The 25,319-nt window shown below is 43.2% G+C and overlaps 1 protein-coding gene across 2 annotated transcripts in view; it reads left to right on the top strand.

The window, feature by feature from the left end:
• EPHA4 (EPH receptor A4) overlaps nucleotides 1-25,319 on the top strand; it is a 105,387-nt gene that overhangs the window by 41,249 nt on the left and 38,819 nt on the right. For both annotated transcript variants that reach the window (XR_010029156.1, XM_063166790.1), the window contains exon 5: nucleotides 15,014-15,352. Coding sequence is in view for 1 of the 2 variants with exons in the window: in XM_063166790.1 (XP_063022860.1) it covers nucleotides 15,014-15,352 (339 nt within the window). In the remaining variant the exon portion in view is untranslated. The remainder of the gene's footprint in view (nucleotides 1-15,013; nucleotides 15,353-25,319) is intronic.

The following is a 25,319-nucleotide window of genomic DNA, read 5'->3' as shown; positions in this document are numbered from 1 at the left end:
TGGCTGTGCTGACCCTTGTATAAATAAATCAGAAGACACAGTTAGAAAAGAGGGACTTGCACACCTTAGTAACACAGGTAGAAATAAAATACAGGCCTCAGTTCCAGTCTGAGCACTTGGCCAGTAACGCGCATCACCTTTCATATCTTTAACTATGAATATTTGTAAAAATTGTGAAAGCTTTCCTTGTAATTGTATTACCTCAGGTAAACAGGTAATATTTATAATCTCATTATATTTCTAATTTGCTGGAAATATAGCTGGTGACCCTTAGGAACCCAAGTGTTCATCTGAAAGGGTGGTAATAATAAATCTTAAACTTTAATGAAACTCCCAAAGCATGGTTTATTTTTTCCTGTGTAGGTAAATAAATCATGTGCAGCAAATGGAATTTGCTTTAGTTCCACCAAAATACCTTCATCAGGGAAAAGGAGAGAAGCATTGAGCACAGTCAGGGTTGTTAGATAAACTCCTTGTCCTATGTGTTGGTTAATCGCTCGTGCTGTTGAAGACCTGGGATTCCAGGCATGCTCTGGTGTTAAATTGTGATCCTCTTGTTCCTTGGTTTTCACTTTCTTAGGAGCAGAGCAGTTTGAAACAATAAGTGAAAGGGCTGTATTTTACCAGGGGGATATCCACGTGTGGCATTCTCTGAAAACTATTGGAAGTGTTTCCAGATTTTTGGAGTTCAGCTGTATATTTATGTAGAGAGAGAGTGTGTGTGTGTGTGTGAGTGAGAAAAGGCGAAGATATTTCTTTTGTAACATTTTAATATATTGAGAATTAATTTTGTGAGAGATGACTCACATTTATTTAAACCTTAATTTCTCCCTTACAAGGCAGAAACAGAGTACGTCCATAACTAAGTTAGCACTCATCCCTTCCCCACACTCCCTTGATTCCAGCTGTTCTCCAGTGATTTCCTTCTTTTCAGCAGTGAGTTCTGCTGGGTGGTGGTTGAGGAGGCCAGGCCATAGCCAAGAGCAGCTGCTTTTGCTTAGTAGGAAGCAGAGTGGCGCATGTATCCCTTGCCAAGTATTGACTGGGAATGGAGTCTAACTGTATTGTGAAACCTTGTCTAAATGGGCAAGAACATGCTTTCTATAATATAATTTACACTAGTAGATCTAAAACGTGACCAGTTTGATAGAGAAAATGTCTTTCTGCAACAACAAAACTATTGTGTGAAATGTACACTCTGAATAACATTATACCAACAAAAGTTTTTAAAAGCCCTGGTCCCTGTGAATGATATCTTGACCAAATTGAAATCAAATTAGTAATCAACTGGTTGAATTTAAATAGGCATGTGATGTTAGGGAAGTATGAGGAGAGAGCAAAACATTTCCAGATGGGGAAATTGTAAGCAAATGATCTGTATGTTTGCTGGTGTTATTGCAAAATGTACCCCTGCAAGCTCAGCCCTTTTTTGTCAAGTCTTGGGCCTGCTGCAGCCACTCCTCCCCATTCCTGTCTTGGCAAGTCAGACAAAGCTGAAGTTCCTGATCTTGGTGTTTTACCCCAAAAATACAGAGAGGAAAGGAGAAAAGGCAAAGGCTGTGGTGGTGCTGGCCCCAGTCTTCATCTCTGCAGCAGCCTGGGAGGGCTCTGCAGGCAGAGGCAAGCCAACACCACAATCCTATGGACAGCTGCCCTTGGAAAACAGGCCTGTCTCTGGAGGTCCTGGTTCATAGCTTTGCATTCTCCTGTAGCTGAAGAGCTTGTTTTTCTGTGGTCCAAGGTGAAGGATGCCCCAGGAGCTGTTTCTGAGCTGGGCTGGGGGCAGCTGTGCCCCCAGCCCTGCTGTGCCCCTCTCTGAGCCCTGCCTTAGCTGTGCTGGGAGGGACCTGCTGTGCAGGGCTCTGGGGGCTCTTCCCGTGCCATGCTGCCCCTCTGAGTGGCTTCTGCCCATGTATCCCAGGCATGGGACAGCATTCAGAGCTGCCAAAGGAAGACCCTTCAGAAGAAGGTCCCCATTTGTCTGACTTTCCTGACAAGACGTGTAGACAGAAGGGAGCATAAACATCAAAGGCGCTTTCAGGTGGATTCAGACTGTAATCAGTTCTTACCAGTTGGTTAAACCAGGTGACAAACCCAATTCCCTTGTGCTGACAGCCATAATAATCAGGCATCTTCTTTGTTCATTATGCTCTCTTTAACTCTGGTATTCTCATTCAGGCCTGCATTTAGTAATCGCTCAGTGTGACGGCACACTAATGAAGAAATAAAACAGTATCTGAGATCCATTCTTCTAGCAAAAAGATAGACTCTGCTCCACTGGCTTGTAAAATCAGGTTTCTGTTCACTTGGAGAACTATTAGACCAGGTGAATAAAAGTAACATTGGATAATTTGGAAAGAACACCTGGAATGGACTGTGGATTGATCCCTTCTTTATTATTCCTAAACACTTTTTAAGATGAAGAACTTCAGCCTTCTTAAGATGTGTTTTTGTAAAGCTTTGACCCTTGGCTATTGATTTCCTTTAGTAGTAAACTGGCTGGCCTTGTCATTTATCTTGCCTTCTAGGTTGGGGGAGGAAGGCTGTTAGGACTTTCCATTAGCCTGATTGTGCTAGTGGATGAAAGGGAATTAGAGAATTTCCCTTCCTTTTCCTTTCTTGCAATTCCCATGATAAGTAACAAAAGCAGTAGCTACTTCCTGGTGTGCTGGCCAGGAGAGGTGCTCCAGAGTTTTACCCTTCCATCTCTCTGCTCTCTGACATTGCTGTCCCTTGCTGAGCTGTAAAAACTGTCTAACCTCAGGTAAGACAGGCATCAGGCTCCTAAACAAGTTACTCAAAATCTGGTTTTAGTATTCTGCTCTATTTCAGCTCTGCTAGAGTGAGTAACAATGTCTGGTGTAAAGTTTGTGCAAGTAAGAGCAGAATGTAGCAGTGAGGGTGTAGGGAGAGCAGAGTGGGCTGTGTCACAGGCAGGCAGAGACCCTGACACACACGTGTTTACTGGTGCACCTTTCCCTTCAAACTTGCTCCTGGGGGTAATCAGCAATGTGTCTGTCAGGGTCGAGGGGCAGAGCCAGCCTGGATCTGCTGCTTTGGCCAAACTTGGCAATTCAGGCTCTGAGCTCTGAAGCACTATTGGCTTGTCAGCTGTGTGCTTTGGGCATGGAGATGGGATGATGGACTTGTAGTACACCTGAGCTCAAACCATTGGAAGCACCTTTCCCTTTTGGAAGCAAAAGTAATGCCCAGGCAACTCTACAGGCCTTCATAATATTCCAGTACTTGCAGAGAGGAAGGGTCTTTCACAAGGTTAGTAATGTAATGGAGAATAAATTGCCTCACCCACATATGAATCCATGAGGCAGGAAAACAAATCAGTCTCAGTCATGGCCCTTGTCCCTGAATTCCCTGCTCTGTAAGGGAATTGCAGCCTGGTGCAGGCAGGTGCAGTTCCCACCCAAATTAATGGGCGTTGCTCCTGCGTCCCCACCATTAATGAGTTGGGTTCTCTAACTCCTAACAAACAATGCTCACATTATGAGCCAGAATGGGACGGTTTTGTATTGTTTATGTTGTCTGTTCAATTCAAATTATTAATGATTTTTAATTGGGAGCCCTTTACAAAAGAGAGATTACCATCATGGACTGTCCAGCTTGAAATCTGCCTCAGTAAATGACCCTGAATAATTAAGTCAGTTGTGTCACCCAAACAGGGACTGATGGATTGATTGATATTTTTCATGGCCTGAAATATTTCAAAAACGGTTGCATTTAAGACAGTTTATAGTGGAGAAGCTTGGAGATTGTAAGAGCAGATGTAGTGAGATGCAAGAGAAGAGTGCCTGCTTTACAAGGACCTTCTCCCGTCTAGGTTATCAAGAAACTGAATAGCCTGACTTCAAACAGCAAACATCACTTACTTGTCTTTACATTCCCCTCTTCTAATTGAATTTAGTGCACTGCTGTATTTCCTTCAGAAAGTATATTGTTTTTAAATTACCATTTCAGTGCTATTACTCAAGGCTCCTGCTTCTAATGCTTTCTGACAGTTATCAGCATAATGAACCATAATGAAATGATGAGCAATCTACAGTGGAAACTCAATGTGAATTCCACTAGAGCTGTGTGACTGTGTTGTTAAAATTTGAATGCACATTAAAATAACACTGTCCTTATTTGTTTCCAAGGTCAAGGCTTTAAAAAAGGTTTCAAAGGTCTAAACACTTCAATTTTGTTAATGTTGCAGTGTAATATATACCCTTAACTCAATCTTGTGTTACATTTAACATATCTCAGAGATAAATATTTGACCTGCATTTTCAAAAAAGAGTGAATTTACCTACCTAATAACTGTGGCTGCAAATGAGTAATTACGTAGGAGCTGATTATTTGAGCACATGTTTATAATGATTGCTTAAACTATAAACAATATAAATAAGCAAATGTGCTCTTTTTCCTTCAACTGAACTTGTTCCTTTTTTAAGTTTCCAGTCAGATATGGATTATCACCACTGTGGCTGGATAGACCACACAGTTGTGCTGGCTACTGCATTTTAGGTGGCTTTGCACTGGCTTTGCCACATTTCCATATTTGTGCTGGCACTACTGCAGTCCTCTGCTGTTGGAGCCTGTTCTCTGTAGTATGAGGTATATGCCAGCAGAGCCTCTGATCTTCAGAATTTAAATTTATGACATAATAACTCTTCCACATCTTTATATATATGTCTGCACCTTCAGTAAATGATTTTGTTCTTAAAACGTCCTGTGATATTGTTCGTTATGTAAATAGTACATCAGAATACCTTTTAAGCTGTAGCACAGCAGTTACAAGAGCAGAGGGAACAGTGGGTAGGCTGTAAGGAGAGAATGATTTTTCTTCTCCACGTAGGCTGGGAAAATGGACCATCCATCCCTGCATTGCTGCCAGACTGAGAGAAAGGAATTGTGAGTGATGGGAATCTCAAAGGAGAAAGCTGTCTCCCCTTGTGTGTGGTGATGGGCTGAAGGAATTGAATAAGAAGGGGAGTGGTTATGGCTTGAGAAGAGATGGGAGTAATTTGACAGTGTGTGTTTATAATCAGTAGACTTGAAATCATCACTCCTTTAAATACAACAACTGTTTATTAGCTGTCTTCTGATTTTCTGGCCAGAGCCTTAAATTAACAGAGACATTTACTCAATTAAATGGGGGCTTTGATTTGGTTAGTCAGGACCTAGTTCTGTAGAGTTGTTGAAGTAAATTAGAGGGCAAACAGCATAAGAAATTCAGCAGTTGGGCCAATTACAGAACAGCTTATTTTTCTGGTTGGATTTCTTTCCTGTCAGACTGTCAGATAACTTTCTGGTTTCCACATTGGAATTCTTTTTATCTCGAAAGAGTGAGTGAACACAGGTGGCATTGTCTGCAGCACAGTGCATTAGAGTAGATGCGATAACATGGCTTAGCATACGTGACAATGCAAAATGTTCTTATATGGCAGCTCTTGGAAGGGAAGCCTAGAGCCCAAAGGAGTGGTACCTGCGAGCATCAGTTTCCCCACACCTCTGCCAGTGGTAACTGGACCTCTTTGCTTAACTTCTTTAGCCTTTTTAGGAGAGGAGCCATTAATTGGATTGTTCTCTGGGTGAAAGGAACAAAGTCTATTGTGAAGCTGGTAACTGGGTTACTTCTGGCGAGTAAATAGGAAATACATTCCAGTGAAATGGGCATTTTGTCACTGGCGCTGCTCCAGCATCCCTGGCTTGGCAGGACTCCCACTGAAGTCAAAGGAATCTTGCCCAAGTAAATAAATGAAGAATTGTTTACCAAATCATTTGCCTTATTATAACCCAGTTGTAAAGCTGACTGTGCAGAGAGGAGAGAGGGTGGAAATGGAGCAGATTACTGGTATTTTAAGTGACTGCTGCATCTTGCGGCCTGTTGGCTTTGGTCTCACCAGTTGTAAAACACATAATCTGTGATGATAAATGGTCAGGAATAGCCAGGCAGGCAAGAAGTGAGGGCTGTCCGAGCTGCCTTTGCTTGTGTGAATTAGCCCACAACAACAGGGGACCTGTCCACAACTGCTGAAAGAAGCAATTAGTGGCAGTAACATACACAACTGTCTGAGGAAAGTGTGGGCTTTATTTGCAAGCTTAAATGTACAGGACCCAGGTATTTACTCTGTGTTAGAACTTTTCTTTCAGATGGTTAGAGATCAACAACAAAGGCATATCTGAAGGGCATCACAGCTCGCATGCTGAAACATCATTGATAGCCCCACTGCTGTACAGGTTCAATAAAGCCTTATGAGATGGAAAGAGGAGGCCAAAGTGCTTCCTCTTGAACACTGTGCTTGGCACGGCTTTGCCAGACATTTTAGTCAGTGAACTTTAAGGTGTTTAAAGACATTGATTATTTAATAATTACTTTCTTTGCATCCTCTCTGCACATAGTAGTGAAATACTCTCTCTTAAATGCTCTCTGAAATACTCTCTATTTCACGCTCATCCCTGTCCCCAGTGAGATGATTCTAGGATCATGATGAAATTAAAGAGCATTGATTAGAGTTGTTAAAGGCCATCCATACAGTACCAGTGGGGTGAGGCCTTGCTGAGAGAGCAGCAGTGTGACCCCATGGGTGAGGCTGGCAACACAACCAGCAGCCTTAGTGAACCCTAGTGCTGCCTCTCTGTGCCCGAGCCAGCCCTTTCAAAGGCACCTGATGTACCTCCAGATATGTTCCAAACATCTATGGAAGCGTTCATTGTGTGGACCCTTTTTTTTTTTTTTGTACACCTCTTTATTTGGTCTCTTTATTCTTGCTGCGTTAGACACAAAAGCTGCCTCTCAGATCTTGTACAGCAGATGTGCTAAACTTTTCCCTGCTTCTGACAGAACATTTCTAGTCAAGTTTTCTTGCCATTAGGCAGTCGGATGCTTGCTCCCAGGTGCCTGCTGCTCCTTTAACTTATCAAAGACTTTGCTGCTCCTCTGTAGTGCAGCCAAGGCCAAGCTGCCGATTCAAAACAGGCCAGTTCATCCTGGGCTCCTTTTAAACCACGGTGTGCCATAGCAACCTTCCCTGTTGTATGAATCTTGTTTATTATGTAGCAAATTAGCTCAAGATTTCTGAATGCCCCGAGTTGCCTTTGAAATCAGGGCAGATGAAGAGGGTCAGCGTCCCTGGAGCAGGCTCATAAGGAGGATCCTTTTGTCAGTCCTGGGCCAAAGCCCATTGAGGCCTGCTGGTCTGCCTGATTGACTTTGATTAGCAAACACCCATGGCTGGCACACAGCTGCATTGAACAGTGGTTTTGCACGGCTTTCACAGTTTTAGAGTTAAGCTAGAAAGCTTCAAACTGGAGCAGAATATTGTTTTAATTTTAATACGGTGTTTTAATTTTTTTTTTGTTTGTTAAAATAATTTTGAAGCTGTATCAAGCTAAAGTCTGCTTTTTCTGCCTCAAAAAAGAAGTGATATTTTCTTCAAGGAGAGTGCGGGAATGGTTAAAGAAGATTAAAGTCTTTTCTACATGCTTGAGGTTTTCTGATGTCTGGTGGGAATTGCCAATGAAGCTTCCTTCTGATTTCACACTGTCAGGCGAACGCAGGCTGAATGCAGTGTGACAACCCACTTGAAAATAATTATCCACTGCCCTGGCTGCAGAGACATCCGTTACCTGCTGCAGAAATGTGCTTTTACACACGTGCCCAAGCAGATGGAGTAAAGTATTTTTTAAATAATTTTCTCCTTCCGAGGCTCAAAAGTTTCATCATGCTAGTTACTTAGTCACATACATACCTTTAGAAAGCATTTCTGTTTTAAAGGAGGTACATTTTAAATGCACTGATCTGGTGACTGACAGGATGCTCCTAACAAAGGCTTGCCTTCTTGAGGATATATGTTTGAAATATCTCCATTAGCACTTCCATGGAGAGTGTGGGTTTCAGTTTGCATTTTTAATAGATCTCCTCCCACAGCCATATCTTTCAAGGTAATAAATCTTAACTATAACAGAGGCTAGTAGTAAATAGATGTGGTTACAGTCCTAATACTGATAATATCAGTTCAGTTCTTAATGGGTAATGCTGCTGCCAGAATAATTCACTACCACTGTTGATGGCTGAAGACTAAGCTGGCACACAAAAAGGAGCTCCTGAAGGAGCCCTCTGCCAGGCTGTGACAGAAATGTGCAGACAGGCAGCTATTTGTGGCCAAGAGAGCTTTATTTTGGGTGTCACCAGAGTGGGTTTCTTAGAAGTGCCAAATTCACTTTAAAGGAATTAATTGTCAGAAAGAACCCTGTGCTGAAGTGCCTTTTGGTTTGTTTTGTGGTGTTTTTGTTTCTCAACACAAGAAAATAGTATATTAGGGCTACTTGTGTCTGATACAATTGGCCAAACCAAAGCCCTCAACTTTATCTTCAGTCCTGTGACCATGGGACCTCTGAGAAAAGCAAAGAGGAATTTTTTTACTCATGTCTACCTTTGGTGAATGAGAGTTGTTTGCCCAAAATTTGGAGCTGCTAGTTGTCTAGAGTGGGATTCTGGAGTCCTGTCACCCTGGGCCAGCAGAGAACCAAGCTGCAAGGTCTTTGTTATTTCTTCTCATTTTATGGGGCAACAAGGTCACTCGGGAGCTGTTTTGCTGGGAATCATTTCTTTCTCATCTCCGTTCTCTGTGCTTTAATCCACGCCTCCTAACCATACACTGTTGCTGAACTAAATTAACTGGTTTAGTGAAGACAGTATTCTTGATGTCAAACAAGTCTGTCTGGTCTCCTTGTAGAAAACTGTAATTGAATTTACCGCATACACCCACAGAGACTTTTAGAGAAACACCTTGCTGGGCAGAGCAGTAATAAAAAAGGAAGATGTAAAAACCAGGGATATTAAAACCTCTGTCATAACCATTTAAATGTAGTTCCCCAGCACAGTGCCCTTACAAGTCTACTTTCAGATCCCAGGGTTAGTTTTCAGGGATATTTTTTAGTTGCGTGGATCTGTTGGGTTTGCAGCTGTAGGGAGCCAGGGAGGACAGACTTGGTTGGAGTCTCCCAGCACAACCAACCAACCAACCAACCATGCCTGCCTGTGTCCCTGGAGCCCCTCCAGCTTCAGGAGCCCAGCTACAGCATGTCCTTTGCCATGGCTTTGGGTGGGTTTGTGGTGTATGGCATTTGTCAAGGGAGGGGCTCTCTCCTCCCCACTTGTGCCTCTGTGGTGGTGCTGCACTTGCAGTCCTGGCCTGCCCTGGTTAGACCCTGTCCTTGGGCACAGTGCAGTCCTGGGGTCTGTGCTTTCCCTGTATTGTACACGAAGGGCTGGGCGCACTGATCCCTCAAGGCAGCAGGAATATTCACTCAGTTGTAGCTAATCCCCTTTGTGCTATCTTTCTTTGAAACCATTCATTGCATTGGGGTAGACATTCTTTCTCCTTGGCAGAATGGCTTTGCCAAATTTGTGGGGCTGAGCCTCCTACATTTGTGCTGCTGTCCTTTGGGGACAGGAGGAAAGGGGCTTTGGGATAACATTCTCACTGGATGGCATCCAAACAACAGTCAAACAACCTGGTGATGTTTGACTCAGCTATCTCTGATTCTCCTTAGTCTTTAGGGCAGCTGATTTAAATGGAAAATACTGTACTGCTTGCAAATGAACAGCTTACTGAGGTGTTATTATGCCCAGTGTTAGTCTGCAGCCTGGTTTGCTTGCCAGATGTGTCCCCTTGCCATCTGCACCCCACAGGTGCTGCTGCAGTCCTGGAGAGCGAGTTCATTACTGGATCTTCACTGTGGAAGCTCTCTGTGAGTCACTGCAGAGCTTGGACCAGGCTTGATCCATTCTGTGCATCATCAAAGCTCCTTAAGTGTGCCCACAGAGACCTGTAATCCACAGACAGCTGGCACCCAGGGATCCCCTGTGGTCTGGAAGGAAGGAAGGAGACAGTCAGGTGTTGGTATGTGCCCCTGTCATGGTTTTCACCAGGTCCTTGTCACTTGTACAGGCGTGTGTGGGAGGCTTCTGGCTGGAGAGAGACTTGAGTGTAGGAAGGGAGGGAGAGAAATGTAGATAAATGAAAAGTTAAAATACTGCCTGAAGTTGTAGAAAGAGTGCTAAAATACATCAGTCCTTTTAATACAAGTAGTGCTTATGCTATTAATGCCTTAAAAACTCTTGTTTTGCTGAATGTTTGTTTGACATAGGGTGTGTTGTCCTTAAGACAGACATCTCTCTATCTGTGGATGAAAGACAGATAGCTGGAATGGCTATAGCCTATTGCAGCAAGAGAAAGCCAAACAATCTGCATTGCCCAATATATTTAAGGAAATCGAATAGGAGGGTTGAGGAAGATGGCAAGATTAGCTTGATGAGGATTATTTGTTGCTAAACAGACTCTGCAGTGTTTCCCTCAGCCCTGACACACACAATGAACCGCTCCACCCAGGGCCTTCCCATTTGCTTCATGGCTCACTTGATTTTGATGGTTTTATTGTGAAGCAAGATTTATGGAGCCCCAGGAAGGAATAAAATTGAAAACTTCCGTTCCCTGTGTTCCCACAGAGGAGCCCCCGTGTCTGTTCAGGGTGCTGGTTAAAGGGGCTGGAGAAGGATCCGGCTTTCAGCCCCGTGATCAAACTGTGTCCCCTTTGCAGTCACTGGTGTGAGAAGACTGAGCGGCTCTGCAGATCCACCCTCAGATTCTAGATTCTGTTGTCCTGTGCAGGGAAAACACCAGCAGCTGCCTTCCTAACATCATAAAATTAATTTTAAAATTAATCATTTTTCAGAATTAAAATGTTTAGATTTAATTTTGATTTCCTGTAGGAACTGTCGCATTTTCAAACTGTTCCAGGCAGTGTGGCAGTATTAACTCCACTCTTCCACAGTTCCAAATAGCCCATGCAATAGCAAGCTTCCATTGGCAGGAGATTGATGAAAAATGCTGCAGATCGTGGGACTTGTGACAAAATTACAGATGGTGGTGGTGATTCAGAAGCACAGGTCCTTGTCTCCTCTCTCATCTGCCCTGTAGCTAGACTTTTCTGCCAGAGGACACAGGTTTGTGTGAGGGTGATGGTCTGGCTGTCAGGATGCTGTTCCCTGTGGGATTCTGCTAGCTGGGTTCATCCAGGTACTATCCTGCCCTTGCAGCCTGCCCTGGCCCTGAAAGGGTTTGTCTCATCTATGGGCAGAGGCTCTGTTGTCAGAAACAAAGCAAATCCTGATCACCATTGAAGGAGCAGACCCGCCCTGTGTTTCAACATCTGAAACCAGGCCCATCAATCTGAAGCTATCCCCACTCCCTGTGCCAACAGCTCCATTGATGACTATACTCCAGGAAGAAAAGAAATTGCTTTTCCCCTCACTGTAATGTCAGCCCACCATTTGGAGACTCCCCCACATCTTCCTTTTCATGCTGGAGGTGGTGCACTCATCTCTGTGACCTCCAAGCATCTGCTTCCCTGGTTTTCCACTTCGCTGCATCTCTGTTTAGACACTGCAGTGCCCTGTCCCACATACTAATTACTGACTTTTTGCTTCTGAGGATCTTGATTCATTCTGGCACATTTTCCCATGTGAAACTGGACTTAGAGCCTTGGAAAATATCTTAATGGACACCAGACTAAGTCTGAGTTTAACCCCAAACTGGCTGCTGTATCTGAGCTAAGAGGCACATCTTTCAGTTGGCAGCTGTGGTAGTGTGAACCCTCCCCCCATGGGGGTCTTTGCTTTAGGAATACCCTTGTGAAATGAGGATGTTCTTGGCCCTGGCAGAGCTGGTGCTGCCTGGGGAAGGAGGTGTTTGCACTGGCAGCACCTCATCTCAGCCCCCTGGCTGTGCTCTGAGTGGATGCTCTCCTGTGTGTGGCTGCAGTGAGTGAATGCTCTATTAGAAAAGCCTTTTGCTGTTCCTCGCTATCAGGCTCTTGTTGTTTCCCACAGGAGCAGTTTCTGCTCAGGGCTTGCTGCTGCCAGGTCCTGAGCAGTGTGTGGGAGGACACACAGCCTCAGCTCCCAGAGCCTCTGGCTGCTGCTCCGTGCAGGGCAGCCCTTCACTGTACAGCGTGCACCTGGGCCTGCAGCCTGCTGAGGCTGCTGTTCCCCCAGAGGCTCGTGCTGGTGTTCCCGTTCCCGTGACCGTGCAGAGGCACAGGTGTTGTTACCTTGTGCACCTGCCTGCCCTCAAGAGAGCCCAGGTGTGAGGCAGTTTGGGGAAGTCCAGGATGGAGAGCTTGGTACAATCCCTGCTCAGCAGCTCCTGTGCTGCCGCTTGAGTTCACGATTTCAGGAGTGTCTTCCACCTCACTGCACTCAGAGTTTATTTCTGAAAAGCAAGCTCGTGTATTTGCAGGCTAAGCAGAGACCACTTTCTCGTACCCAGGGGAGCTGGCAAAGCCAGCTTTCGAGAGAATGAGAGCTGGTTATGGGACAGAGGCATTGGTCTGGGACGTGGGACAGTTTTGACCACTGCCCAGATGTGCAAAGCATGTCCTGTGTGCCCTTGTCTCACCACATCTCTCTCTGCCTCCATTTCCACATGATGAATAGAGATTAAAACCAGTTTCTTTCCTTTTTCTTTCTCATCTGGTTTTTGGATCAGTAAACGTCTCTTACTGTGTTCAGTAACTGATCTTTGGGCAAAAGGGTTTTGTCCTTAGGAGTCCAAAATGCTGCCAGTGCATAAATAAAAGCCATGAATGGCAGCCTGGTGGTGCAGCAGGCAGGAGGGCTCCCTGGCTCAGGGGCTGGACTCTGCTCTCTCTTCTTGCAGCAATTCTACCTGTCAACCCCGATTAACTCAGAGACTGTTTCAAAGGTTTGGCAAGAAGGGAGGATTTCCCTGCTTTCAAAATAAATATATTAATTTTGTATTTTTGAAGTAAACACAGACAAACAATCCCTGTTTAGCCATGCCCGCAACAGAGACCTTTCATTTGGGTACCAAAGACCCATTTGAGCTCTATGTCATTTAAGACTCTGAAGCTAGCTACCTCTCTCAAAATTGAAGTCCTGTCTCCTGTTGAGCATGTGTTATATCAGGTGGCTTCAAATACAGACCTGAGGAGGTGATGCAGCCCTCAAAGCCTTGTCCTGTGCAGCCTGTTCAGGCCTCAGGCTTTCTCTGAGATGAACCTGATAAATTGAGGAGGGAGCCACAATTAATCTTCCCCATAGTCATCCCTTAACAGTTTAACCTTTTTGCTGTTACACTTGATGAGTCACTTTGTAATTTCAGTAGAATTTCACATTTTCAATGTGTTTGGTTCCTGTCTTACCACGATTACTGTTTTTGTACCTTTGGCATATGAGAAATTATGACTTATTTATTAATACACTTAATGGAAACTGTTGGTGCTGGCTGATTCTTTTTTGCCAGGTTCATAGTTTCATAATATTTGACAAATTTGCCAGAACTTTCCTTTCTCCTTTCCTTTCTCCTTTCCTTTCTCCTTTCCTTTCTTTCTCCTTTCCTTTCTCCTTTCCTTTCTCCTTTCCTTTCTTTCTCCTTTCCTTTCTCCTTTCCTTCTTCTCCTGCAAGGAGATCTAGTTGAACTTCCTTTGAATTGCAAACCATCAAATGCATTTTGATGAAATCTAAGAAGCTTTCATAAGCTTTCCCGTGTCTTGAATTTGTGACTTTACAAAATTATTTCCCGCATTTTTCTGCTAATAATATTTGTACGTAAAGCTCTGACTATCAGTAATTAGTAAGCAGAGCTATTTTTACTGTGTTCTGGTTAGGATTGATACATTTTGCAATCTTCATTCTCATTCTATCTCATTTCTGTTTGATGCAGTGCTTACCTGTCCCAAAGCCCTGTGTGTGTCAGAGTCCCTGTGTGCTCTCTGCCCCAGAGCAGGCTACCTGGTGATGGTCAGGGAAGCTTTTTGGGGTGGATGAAGTACCCGTCTCTTTCATGGCTTCACTCTGAATCATCCACCTTAAATTTAAGGGTACAAAAAGTGTGTCTCAACTGTATTGAAATTAGATTAAGAGTTGCAGGATTAGCTCTTGTGCATTTTCAATTTGCCTGCGGGTTTGAGGCCCGTGGGGATTTAAGCACATCAATGGGATTTGTGCCCGTGTGTTGGCGCAGGGCAGAGCAGGGCAGGGAGAGGTGCTGCAGGTGCAGGAGGGTTTCTGCCGCTGGGCTCTGCCCAGCCTGCCTTGGGCTCTGCTCTGATCCCATAGTCCCTGTGTTGGAGCCAGTTGGGAGCTCTCTGGCAGCGTGTTTATGAAGTCTCCCATCCCTGTGGTGGAAAAGCTGACCTTGTGTCTCAAATCCAGCCTCATTGCCAAGCTTGCTGTCTGGTCTCTTGTTTCTGACCAGGTTTCTTTTGTCAGTCCTTCCTTCAGATGCTGGCCATATTTTCCTCTTCAATTCTTTCACTTTCTCCAGCACTGCCCTGTTGTAAACTTTATTTTCCATCCTTCAAAGCCTTAGTTCTGTGTCTGGTTTCCTACTCAAATCTCCATCCTGCATGCTGAAGTGTCATGTTCAGGTCCCTGCTTGATGGGCTATGGTGTTCACTGAATGTGATTTGACATCAACTTGTCTGGAAAATATTGCACTTATATTTTTCAGAAAAAGAAACCCAGAGATATTTCTATAATAATTTCAATAAGAGTCTGCCTGTAGGTAATGGGGGACTTTGAAAATCTCAAGTGAAGCAGAAGTTTGTGCATTTGATGTTTTGCTTAGGAGACCACAGAAAAAAATGAGTGTAAGATATATAAATTTAACATTTTTCATAACAAGTATAAACAGTGAAAGGGAAAAAAGTCCCACTCCTGTTTAATTGCAATACTGAACTTTCAGGCTCATTTAGAGCTGGAAAATACTGTTAGTTCATCAGATAAAGAGATCAGAGTTTGACTTACCAGCTATTTTTTTTCCTTCATTATGAACTTAGAGAAGTAAAATTCTGCTTGGTCTCTACTGTCCTTAACTTGAATGGGAGTTGCACAGCATCTGGGATGTGCAACTCTGATGTCACTATGTAGGCTTTGTTGATTTTTTTTTTCCCCTTAACTAAAAATATGTGGACTTTGTCTTTTAGGCCCTCCGTCTGCTCCCCAGCACCTGATTTCCAATGTCAACGAGACCTCAGTGAACCTGGAGTGGAGCCCCCCGCAGAACAAGGGTGGCCGGGAGGACATCTCCTACAACGTGGTGTGCAAGCGCTGCGGGGCGGGCGAGCCGAGCCGCTGCCGCTCCTGTGGCAGTGGGGTGCACTTCAGCCCCCAGCAGAACGGCCTGAAAACCACCAAAGTCTCCATCACCGACCTCCTGGCACACACCAACTACACCTTTGAAGTCTGGGCAGTGAATGGAGTGTCCAAGCAAAACCCCAGCCAGGACCAGGCTGTGTCGGTCACTGTGACAACTAACCAAGCAGGTAGGAACATAAACACCAATGCCCTTCCTGTCTCTGCTGCCTGTTTTTTAGGAAAGCTGTGATTTCCATTACATTTAGCACTAGCAAATGAATGAGAGGAGCCCTAAGATGTGTAACTGGGTCAAACCCTTATTTTCTGGTGATTTATATGGATACTTTAAATGCTTCAGAGGCAGGGAGAGAGGAGGGTTTGGGTGCTGTGTCTGCTGCAGCACACGGGCAGGACGCTGGGAGGCATTCTGCAGAAGCACAACAGCAAAGCTGCCCTGATCCCCCCTGGCCCCCCAGCAGCTCTGCTGTCACACCCTGTACAGGGACACAAGGATGTCCTTGGTGTCTGCAGAGGGCAAAATACATGCCTGGGGAGCACAGGGTTGTGCTCCTGCCCCCCTTGAAAAAGGGCTGTGTAAGATTCAATGAGCGGAACGAGTGGGCGCCCGCTTGCCTGCCTGCTCGCTCTCCTCTCCAGGAAAGTCAATTAAATTCTGTCCCCTTGTTAAATAAATACCTCCTTAACCTGCTGCTGACAATGTTTCGATTGATCAGAGCTGGCATTGCTGTGGAAATCCTATATGAGCTTTCAACTTCATGCTGACTGATTTTTGCCTTTCATTCATCTGGGAGAGCAAAATACTATTTCTGTGTTTACGAGATTATTTCAGATACCCTGGGCAGCTCTGCTTTTTTAGTACCCCATGCTTGACCTAGTAAGGGCAAAGGCTGCAGCAGCAGATTGCTGTTTTGTTTTGATGCTAATTTGTTTGATCTTTTTCTTTAATTCCGTGAAAACATTTCTTAGTTTGCAGCCAGCTCGGTTTTAACGCACAGGGTTCCAGTTGAATTTTTAATTTAATGCACAAAATTATATACATTTGAATATGACACTCTTCTAAATGCAAATGAGATCTCCAGACTGTCAGACTGGCTACAAGACCGTCAAACCTGTTATCTGATGGCTCAGAGTGCTGATTGCCTTCAGGTCCCACAGATGTTGCAGGCGTTCAGCACCTCGGAGCGTAGCTCACAGGGTATCATTTATTACGGGGCTTACGGTGTATGAGACAGTATTGATATTGCATATTTTGATAGGACCAGACCACATAAATATTTTGAATTCTGTTTCCTAGTAGGTGTGTGTGAAAAATAGGTAGGCATAGTCTGAATGTGCAGATTTTAGCTGTAGTCCAGGGCATGTCAGTATCACCAGTGAGAGATACATTCAATTTTGCAGTGACAGTTACAAGCGAAATTGTCAAGTCCGCGCTGAAGCGCCTTTGAAAATCCGGTCCAGTGTTTTTTGTTCTTCATATTCAGTTGACAGCATCCCTTTTAAATTATGATTCAAAAATTCAAACCACCACTTTGCCTAGTGAAAAGAAGACTAATAGAGAGCAGGGGCTATTAGGGAGTCTTGGGAGAAAGCCGTGGGAGAGTGCTGTCATACGCTCTACGGAAAGAGAAGGTTGAGAACAGCAGCAGGGACAGTGTTTTTGTGCTCTGAATGCCTAGCAAAGAGAGTATTTCTGACTGATTTTGGCATGTGTAAGGATTAGTGGATGCATATATGCATGAATAAGTGAGCGGGATCCATCTACCGTGTGAAAATTCTACCATCTTATGCTTTTATATGCAAACCAAAATCTGATTGAATATGCAAATAAGAATTGATTTTGTTTATTATCCATGAGTAGTATTCTTCCCATCAGGAAATTTGAATTTTTGCCAACGTTTCCAATTTTGAAACATGCCCAGTTTATCAAATGCGTCAGAGGGACAGAGAAAATTATACTGGTATAAATGAAAAATTAACTCCAAGGTGTGCTGTTCTCCGTTCTTCATACAACTTTGTGGTTTCTGCTGCATAGAAGATCTAAATAGAAATGTGTGGCCTAAACCTACAGATCCCAGCTGAGATAAATAGCCTTACATATGCAAATTGTCCCATTGATTTTGGTGAAACTGCTTGCTTGAGTAAAGGTTTGTAAAGTTAGACCCTTGGGTTTTACAAGTACTCATCTGTTTAATCATTGTAAATGTGTGTCTGGGGTGCATTAAAATCTTTGTGCCACTAATTTTCTTTCACTATATTTCATTATAAAGAAATCATGTCATGATGGTGCGCTGCCACAAGCTTGGTTTTCATCTTGCACCTTTCTTACACTAATGTAAAGCTGCCTTGGTTTCTTTAAGGCAACTCTAAATTCAGATTAGAGCCAAGCTCCTCCCTTAATAGCATTTCTAATAAAATGCTGTTTTACTAATAAAAATGAAGCCACCACCAACAAAAATTTTTAAATTTCTTCATTGATTGTGCTCTCTATGCTTGTGCTTGATAGGAAAAAATAATGTCAGTATGGGGAGTTTTTAATAATTCTTTACATATGAGCAGTTCTTTTGAGTTGTCTTCTGGAGAATTTGCTAGAAGTTTTTGCAGGAGGTGCATCTCTGAGTTAAATTCAGTAAAAATGATGAGTATGCAAGAGACCAGGGAATTCTTCCTTATAGCAACTTCACCTTTCAAATTTTCTTCAGTATAATGTGAAGAAAATAGGCAGGAATTTTTCAAGCAGTTTTTGATCAGTGAGGATCAGGAATCTGGGTGTCTGTGTGTTTGCTTGCCATGGTTCCAGCCCCTGTGGAAGGTGTGCGTTTGGAGACAGGCAGCAAACAATGAGAAATCACTTGTGGTATATTCAGCACAAAATTGATGGAATGCATTGCAGTGACATAAAAGGTGCAGTTGAAAAGCACAGGTGGGTTTTTGTTTGCTTTTGTCATTTTACTCCTGAGGTAATGAAATGAGGCAGTTTGCTTTCCACTCTTCATTTAGAAACTCTCTTTTCAGTTTCCAATACTATAGAAAAGTGTTTAAATGAGAATAAAATTTGCCATTCACAGTAGGATCAAAAATAGTTTGAAAAAGAATTTTTCTGCTTCTTTGGAAAAGGTATTGGTTATTATAGCTTGCTTGTTTTTCAAAAAAAAGCTAAATTTCAGGCTTTGAAGCAAGTAAAAATTTCTATCTCCTCTGAAGTTAAATTCTTCAGTGTTGTGACTTTTTAAGAATTTTGAATTAATTCAGCTCATTGTTCTGCATGTTTAGTATATTTTTTTTTTCTTTTGAGTTGGGAACCATTGCTCTTTTCCCCTGTGAGATTAAAAAAATAGAAAAAGCGAGGATGGAACACTGAGTGGCTGAAACTTGAAGCCAGTGTCCTCAGCACAATGAGTACTGCAAATGCTGGTATTGGGGGTCTCACCACTGACAGTGGTGGCTTTTGGCCTTTCAGTTTTCAATGAAACGAAATCAGCACTCTGCCCATCTTTAAAAATTTGTGAAATTATTTGTGGAAGAGATGCAGGCCAGCAATTCTCATGTGATGCTGCCAGGAGAAGCTAATTTCAATGAGGAACTCTCAGGCTATTGACTGAGTAGCTCAGAAATCTCTGGGCTTCTTGGTTTTTGTTTTTTTTTTTCTGCTAAGGTTAATGCTGCGAAGCTGTTCAAAATTAAAAGAAAAGCTCTCAATAAAGACATCTTGTTCACAGCATGCAGGAAGCTTGTGTGGTTTTCTTTTGAAGATGCCTTAACAGTTTATATTTTTATTAAGGATTACAGAGCTGAGCTGTTTGTGTCTCCAGCCTGCGAGGCAGGTTCCCTGCTCAGTCCCCCTCTGGGGGCAGTGCCACAGGGACAAGGTTTTTGCATGGATGCTGAAGGCATTCACAAGGCAGGGGAGTGGTGTGGGGCGCAGAGCCTACACAGGCTTAAATGAGATTTAAAATCCAAACTTATTTTCCTCCTTGCTTGGCTCCCTTTGTTTTGTTTGCGTTTTGTGAGGGATGGGTGTCCTGCTCTCTCCTTTGCTTGTAGGAGTTGAAGCAGTTGATATTTCTGAATAAACAAAGTGCCTGGTGATTTGTTACCTTGTTAGGTTACCTTGGGCTCTGTGTTTCCTTAAGTGGATCAGCAGAGCTGGATGGATGCAGGATGTGCCAATTAGGATGAACGCACAGTGTATATAAATAAACTCACTTCTTCTCCCCTTGCATCACCCTGGATGTTTTCAAGCTGCCTGTGCTCAGGATCAAGAAATGATCTTTCTGGAGAATATCTTGGGCTCTCTGTCCTGGTTTTCTTGCCGCTGTTGTCAGTGCTCTGCCCAGCCCCTGTGTGTGTGCAGTCCTTTCCAGGCAGGAGCTAAAATGGGTCACAGTGCCACCAGGATTTCAGCACCCCCAAAAAGATCCATGGGAATTGAGTGTTCTTTTGGGACAGGCTGCACTTGTGGTGAGCCCAAAATACTGACTTCCAGTGCAGGGAAGGGAAATGTCAGCTGTTACTCAGTTTTATTTAGCCTTTAGGTTCGTTTGTTGTTTATGTTCTTAATTCCTTTTAAGGGGAAAAAAAAAAAAGGAAAAAATTAAAAGGAAAAAAGGAAAAATTAAAAGGAAAAAAAACCCCAAACCTGAAAGATCCCATTCCTTTGAGGAGGACGGTATTTTAAGTCAGAAATGGCAGGGGTAGGGGGGAAAGAAATGGGAGTTATGACTCATAAGTCCTACTGGACTTTTTGGTTGGGGAATATATATTCCCATTTTACATTTTGGTGGGTCTTCTTTGAAAGCCCACGTTTCCTTTCAAATGCTGATTAGCATTCCTCACGTGTTGTACAGAGCAGCACAGAAAATGCATATAAGGTCTTACATTATGCCAGTGTGGTTTAGCCTGTGCTGAGCTACATTTGCAGTCAGTAAAAATTCATGGACATACATTGCCCTTGGTCAGTGTGCGCTCCTCATGTCAAAAAAATAATAGTTGCTCAGGCAGATCAAAAGCAATGCATGCCAAGGCCAGGAAAGCTAAGGATTTTAGTATTTTCTTTTCAATGCACTATTTTCCTGGGTATTTATAACTTACCTATAAAGAATTGCTCTGTAGTGAAACATCAAAAGACATTGTTAAGTAGATTTCAGTCACAGAGCTTTCTTTAGGTGACTGCATGAACACCCTTAAACTACTGCTGGAAAATAAAATTAACTGTTACTCTGAAGGCTGATCAATCCATCTGATTCTCTAAGCTCCCTTATGTTCTTTGAGTATAATCCTGGTTTCAATACAAGTGATAGTAAATAATTTTTGTTTGCTGAGAGTGAACATAACATTTTTTGATTTTATGTGTGGTGATATTTATGTGCGTATTAAGAATCTTATCGATAGGGAGGTGCTGAAGTAAGTTAATTTTGATTTTAAAAATTGCAAGGTCTGTAGCCATTCAGACTGCTAGTTTTATGCTCAGCTCTTGCAAAAAATGTTCCTTTTTTAATGCAGTCCTGGTGAAGAGCTGTTTATTGTTGTGTTGAAACATAATTTTTGAAGGGCTGTATAACCCCAAGGAAGACTTCATCTCCAAACAGCCGGCAAAGGAGCTCTGAGAATGTGAAGACAGAATTCATCATGCACTCGTGTCACAGTTTCACAGACCCTATGAAATAGTGTAAGCTGGCAAAATCAGTCATTTTCTGTGCTGGCATCCCCCTTCCCAGGTGCCTGTGAGGCTGTGGGGATGTTCATGTGCATATCAGCTCTCCAGCCCAGCCTTGCTGAGTTCCTGGGGGCGATGTGGGGATGGGGCTGTGCTGTGGGGGTTTGTGGAGGGCAGGATTGAGGTGCTGGGCCAGGCTGTTCCTCAGGAGTCTCTGCACCTCTGGAGGGTGTTGAGGTGGCATCCAGCTCGATGGCCCACCTGGGAGAGGTGCAGGAGGGTGAGTGAGTTCGTGTCACTGCCCAACAGAGGAGCGAGGGGCGCTCCAGATGTGGGCACAGCTGGTCTGCCTGTAGCCTTCACAGGCATCCAAGAGTCAATTTAGTTCTTTATTTTTATTCTAAGTACTTGCTACCAGCACAGTCCCACCCTTTCCAGTTACTTGTTCCCTGCAGCCAAAGGATACAAATAGCCTGTTCCAGTGGTCCTTTTTCAGGCACACAAACCCGTGAGGAAACTCATGCACGTAGCTGGGTGTGTATAAACAGTCACAGCACCCTGGCCACCCAGTTCCCAACAAACCTGATTTAAAATAATCTCTTGGCAAACATCTGGATGTGTGCCAGCTGTCCAGAGCATGGGAAGAGTGTGTGATACTACTGGCTGCATTCTTTTTTCTGTACAATGTCAGGGTAATGGGAAAAGGGAGCTGCAAAGGGGTGTTCTTACTTTGCTTTAAGGTGTTTGTACTAAGGATGATAGACCAGCAAATTATTCCCCAAATGGAGCTGTGTCAAGCCTGAATTCAGTAGGAAAGAAAATCAAAAGTAAGCATGGACTTGGAAAAGGGGTGATCCATGAGCATGACAATCTGAGTGATTTCTTACAGCATCTTGCAGAATTCCAGGGTAATTATATGCAACTTTCTCATTTCAAATCTAGATCAGTGGGGCTTCATGTTTTTCTGCTGGACATGAGCAGTGATCCCCCCTGCACATTGTTCAAGCAGGAGGGCTGGGACAAGCTGCCTGCTGTCGTTGGGTTTTATGTGCCCTGGTCAGTGAGGTGACCTGCCAGCACGTGCAGGACAGCCTTTGCTTCACCTGCCTGTTCTTCCCCTGCTTTGGCTTTCAAAGGGATTTGTGTTTTGGCTTTGGGCATCTGAAGATTTACATTGAATGAGTTACTGCAAAGACTCCTGCAGCAAACCCAATGGTGTATTTTGGGAAACCACAGATCTTTCAAATATTAATGCAGTGGGTGATCCAGAAAGAAAAGTGATCCTAGTGCTAGAAATTTGGGAATTGTGTGGAATTGAACAGTGGAGGGGATACTTTTGAATGGGCAAATTTCAGCATTGAGCATGAGATTTCTCAGGGACTTGAAGATGTCATGTGTTGACTGCTTCAGGTTTCTTGTGCTGCACGTTTAATTACGTGTGTAAGTTTAAGTGTCTGAGTAAGGAGCTTCTCCAAGCTGGCAGATGCAAGTGGGAGTTTCTTCTTAACAACTCTGTGTTCTTGCAGAGGCTTTAACTGATGGTCTGTAATAAATATGTAGTTGTAGGCATACGTGCTCCCGTCTTAAAAACAAAACTGGGAAAACTATTGTTGAGAAGGATTAAATTATTATTTTAAGGTAACTGCAGCATTCCACAAAGAAATAATAATTAAAATAACAACTGCCTGCTTTCTGGCAAAGCTGTCTGCACCACCCATTTCCATGAATTTGTATTCAAGGTGGGGGATACAAGTCTTGGTCGGAAGGAAAAAAAAAAAAAGTGCTTTCTAAAGATCCTTAGTAAATAACCAGCTTCAGGGTTCAGTGAACAGCTTAGACAAGCTGCATGTCAGATAGAGCCAAGATGTAATTGCAGCATTTAAATAAAACTTTAGTCACATTTTTTAAAAGATCTCGTGGTTTGCTATGGAAAATGGAAGTTAGTTGCACACCCTCCTAGGGAAAGAGATGCTTAATTTCAGCATTGGGTAGTGTTGATCATATTAAAGTCATAGAAATTTACTTCAAAGAGGAATAAAATTCTGGTCTCAGTGATGTTGGTACAGATGAATAGTTACCAAACTGACAGTGATGCAGATGTGGTCCTGCAGCTTTTATTTGCCCTGGACTATTTAACTGTGTGCTCACTTTCCCTGGCAGCAAACTGACATTTCCCATTCATGGAGCTTGACGATCGATGTGAGCGCTTCCCTTAAATAACTGGCACAGAAATATTTTTATACGGAAACAGAATTTGCCCAAGAGTATTTGTGGCTGCTAAATGTTTAGATGGGCTTCTAAATTCTCTAGTTGTTTTTGCAGCTGACTAAATAAATTGGAAAGCAGCCAGAGAGACAGCAGAGTCCAGTCGGTAGTTCAGCAACAATAAAAGGCCTCGGAGAACTTTATCAAAGCTTCCATTAACCCCCTGCTGATGTCCTCAAACAGGATTTTTTTGAGAGAGTAGAAACACAAAAGCTAGGCTGCACAACTGCCCCTGTGTGTCCATTCACAGTTTTTAAATCCACACAGTTACTAATTAAAATGCCATGCAGAGTAGCACAAATAAACATCACTAGTCCCTGAAGCCCAAAAGTTTCTGCATTGGCTCATCGTTTGGAGGGCAGGATGCTGAACTGACCCCAAAGGGTAGGTGAAGCAGCCCATTCTGGTTCAGATATTCTGTCCTTGTGAAATGTGTGTCAAGTCCATCCATATGCATGAAATCCCACTCCCAGAATGCCATCCCAAAACAGCCCGTTATATTTTATTTATGCGTTGCATAGCGCTGTGCTAAACCGTGGGGCTAAATAGAGCTGTGGCATGCCTGCTGGCTCCCTATAATCATGTTTGCCAGCTTCTGGTGGACATCAAAATGCTGAGCACACGAGTGAATACTGCTTCTTTCATTGAGAAATGTCACTTCAGATTTAGCCCCACGTGTGAACTGGTGTGCAGGCAGCGCTTTATTATCGTGGCAGGGCTCCAGTGGGCTTCCCCTCCCCAACAAAGTGGGAGCCTCTCTCTGCATCCACTTGAAGGATTTCATGGCATCTCCTTAGATTAAGGTAATCTGTCTTCATTACTAAATTCAAGAACCAGAGCCCCAGAACTTGGAGTGCACTCTGAGAATGGATTCAGGGTCTCTGAAAATTGTGGTTTGGAAACTGCTGATAACAAAAGTTGACCGTGGTTTTGTATTTACTATTTTAAATGCTGTCAAAAGAGGTGTAGGAAGCTCAAGCATTTGTATTTTATTCCTGTGGTCATTTGTATTTCAAACCATCCCTTATGGAAAAATCCTACTGTTAATTTGAAAGGAAATGATAGCTTTTGTCTCAGCCTTCTGAACTGTTCCTGCAGAGTTTATTAGGACTTTTATCCCTGCTATCGAATTCTATCACCTAGTCTTAAAAAGACAATTGACTGATGCTGATTTTTTTATTAAATTCTTCTACTGCTCCATAAAACATCTTTGGTTTTGTCTGTATTAAAATCCATTGAAAGTATCCATGGATTATTACAGTCAGAAAAACCCTTAAACTGTAATGTGCTTTGGATATAAATGCCTTCCAATTCCACAGATTACCAAAGGCTAAAAGGAAAGCACTGAAATTTTTAATTAGCTTTTTATTATTTTTAATTTTCTGTGTTGCCTTTAAGTGGTCTTATAGAGAGATAATAGAACAAGACAGTTTTGACTGAGCAAAATAGGAAAGTATAGTGGGCTGGAAGAGGTGTCTGGTATATGAATTGAGTTTTGTGTGCTGTCCCATTTATTTTAGCAAACAAATCAAGGCATGATCTGGAGACAACCCGCTACAAGGGCTCCCTGGGAAGATTGTGCTTGTCTCGGTAACAGACTGCGTTCTTTAAATCTGTCCTCTGAATCAGCCCCAATTTATCTTCCCAGCATAAAAGGGAATGCAGATGGAGTAGCCACAGCCTCCCTTATAGTTTATCAGGATATTGTGCATGCACATAAATAAGGCAGAAAGTGACTGGAATGTGTGAGTGGCTGGGTGTTAAATCCTGTGTTTTCCAAGCTCGCTGGGCACTCGGGGCTGGAGCAGGAGCCCAGGGGTTTGTGGCTCTCCAGACCGGGGGTGCAGGCCCAGTGGTGCCTTGGCGGGAGGTCAGTCAGTGTCATCCTGTCTGCTGGAATATGGGACTGGAAATGAAGGTCCAAACTCAGGATACAGACCAGTCTGACTGCTGCACAAGTTATTGTTTTCGTGGGCTTTTATTTGCCCAGACTGTAGCTCAGTATTCTTCCAGGATATAAATCTGGCTGGTCTTTGTACAGGTCAACATCCTCATAACCTCACAAGGTTAATATTTTTTTTTCAAATCTTTATTTATTTATTTTTTAGTATTGAAATTTTTCAGACTTTGTAATTGCACTCACATTGCACAGGAAACCAATTATTCTTTGGAGTGTTTTACACTGAGGCAATCACCTTTAATATTTAATTGCTGAT

Source organism: Melospiza melodia, chromosome 12 (assembly GCF_035770615.1).
Source record: "Melospiza melodia melodia isolate bMelMel2 chromosome 12, bMelMel2.pri, whole genome shotgun sequence".
Taxonomy (NCBI): domain Eukaryota; kingdom Metazoa; phylum Chordata; class Aves; order Passeriformes; family Passerellidae; genus Melospiza; species Melospiza melodia.
This window is presented reverse-complemented; position numbering and strand designations above follow the sequence as displayed.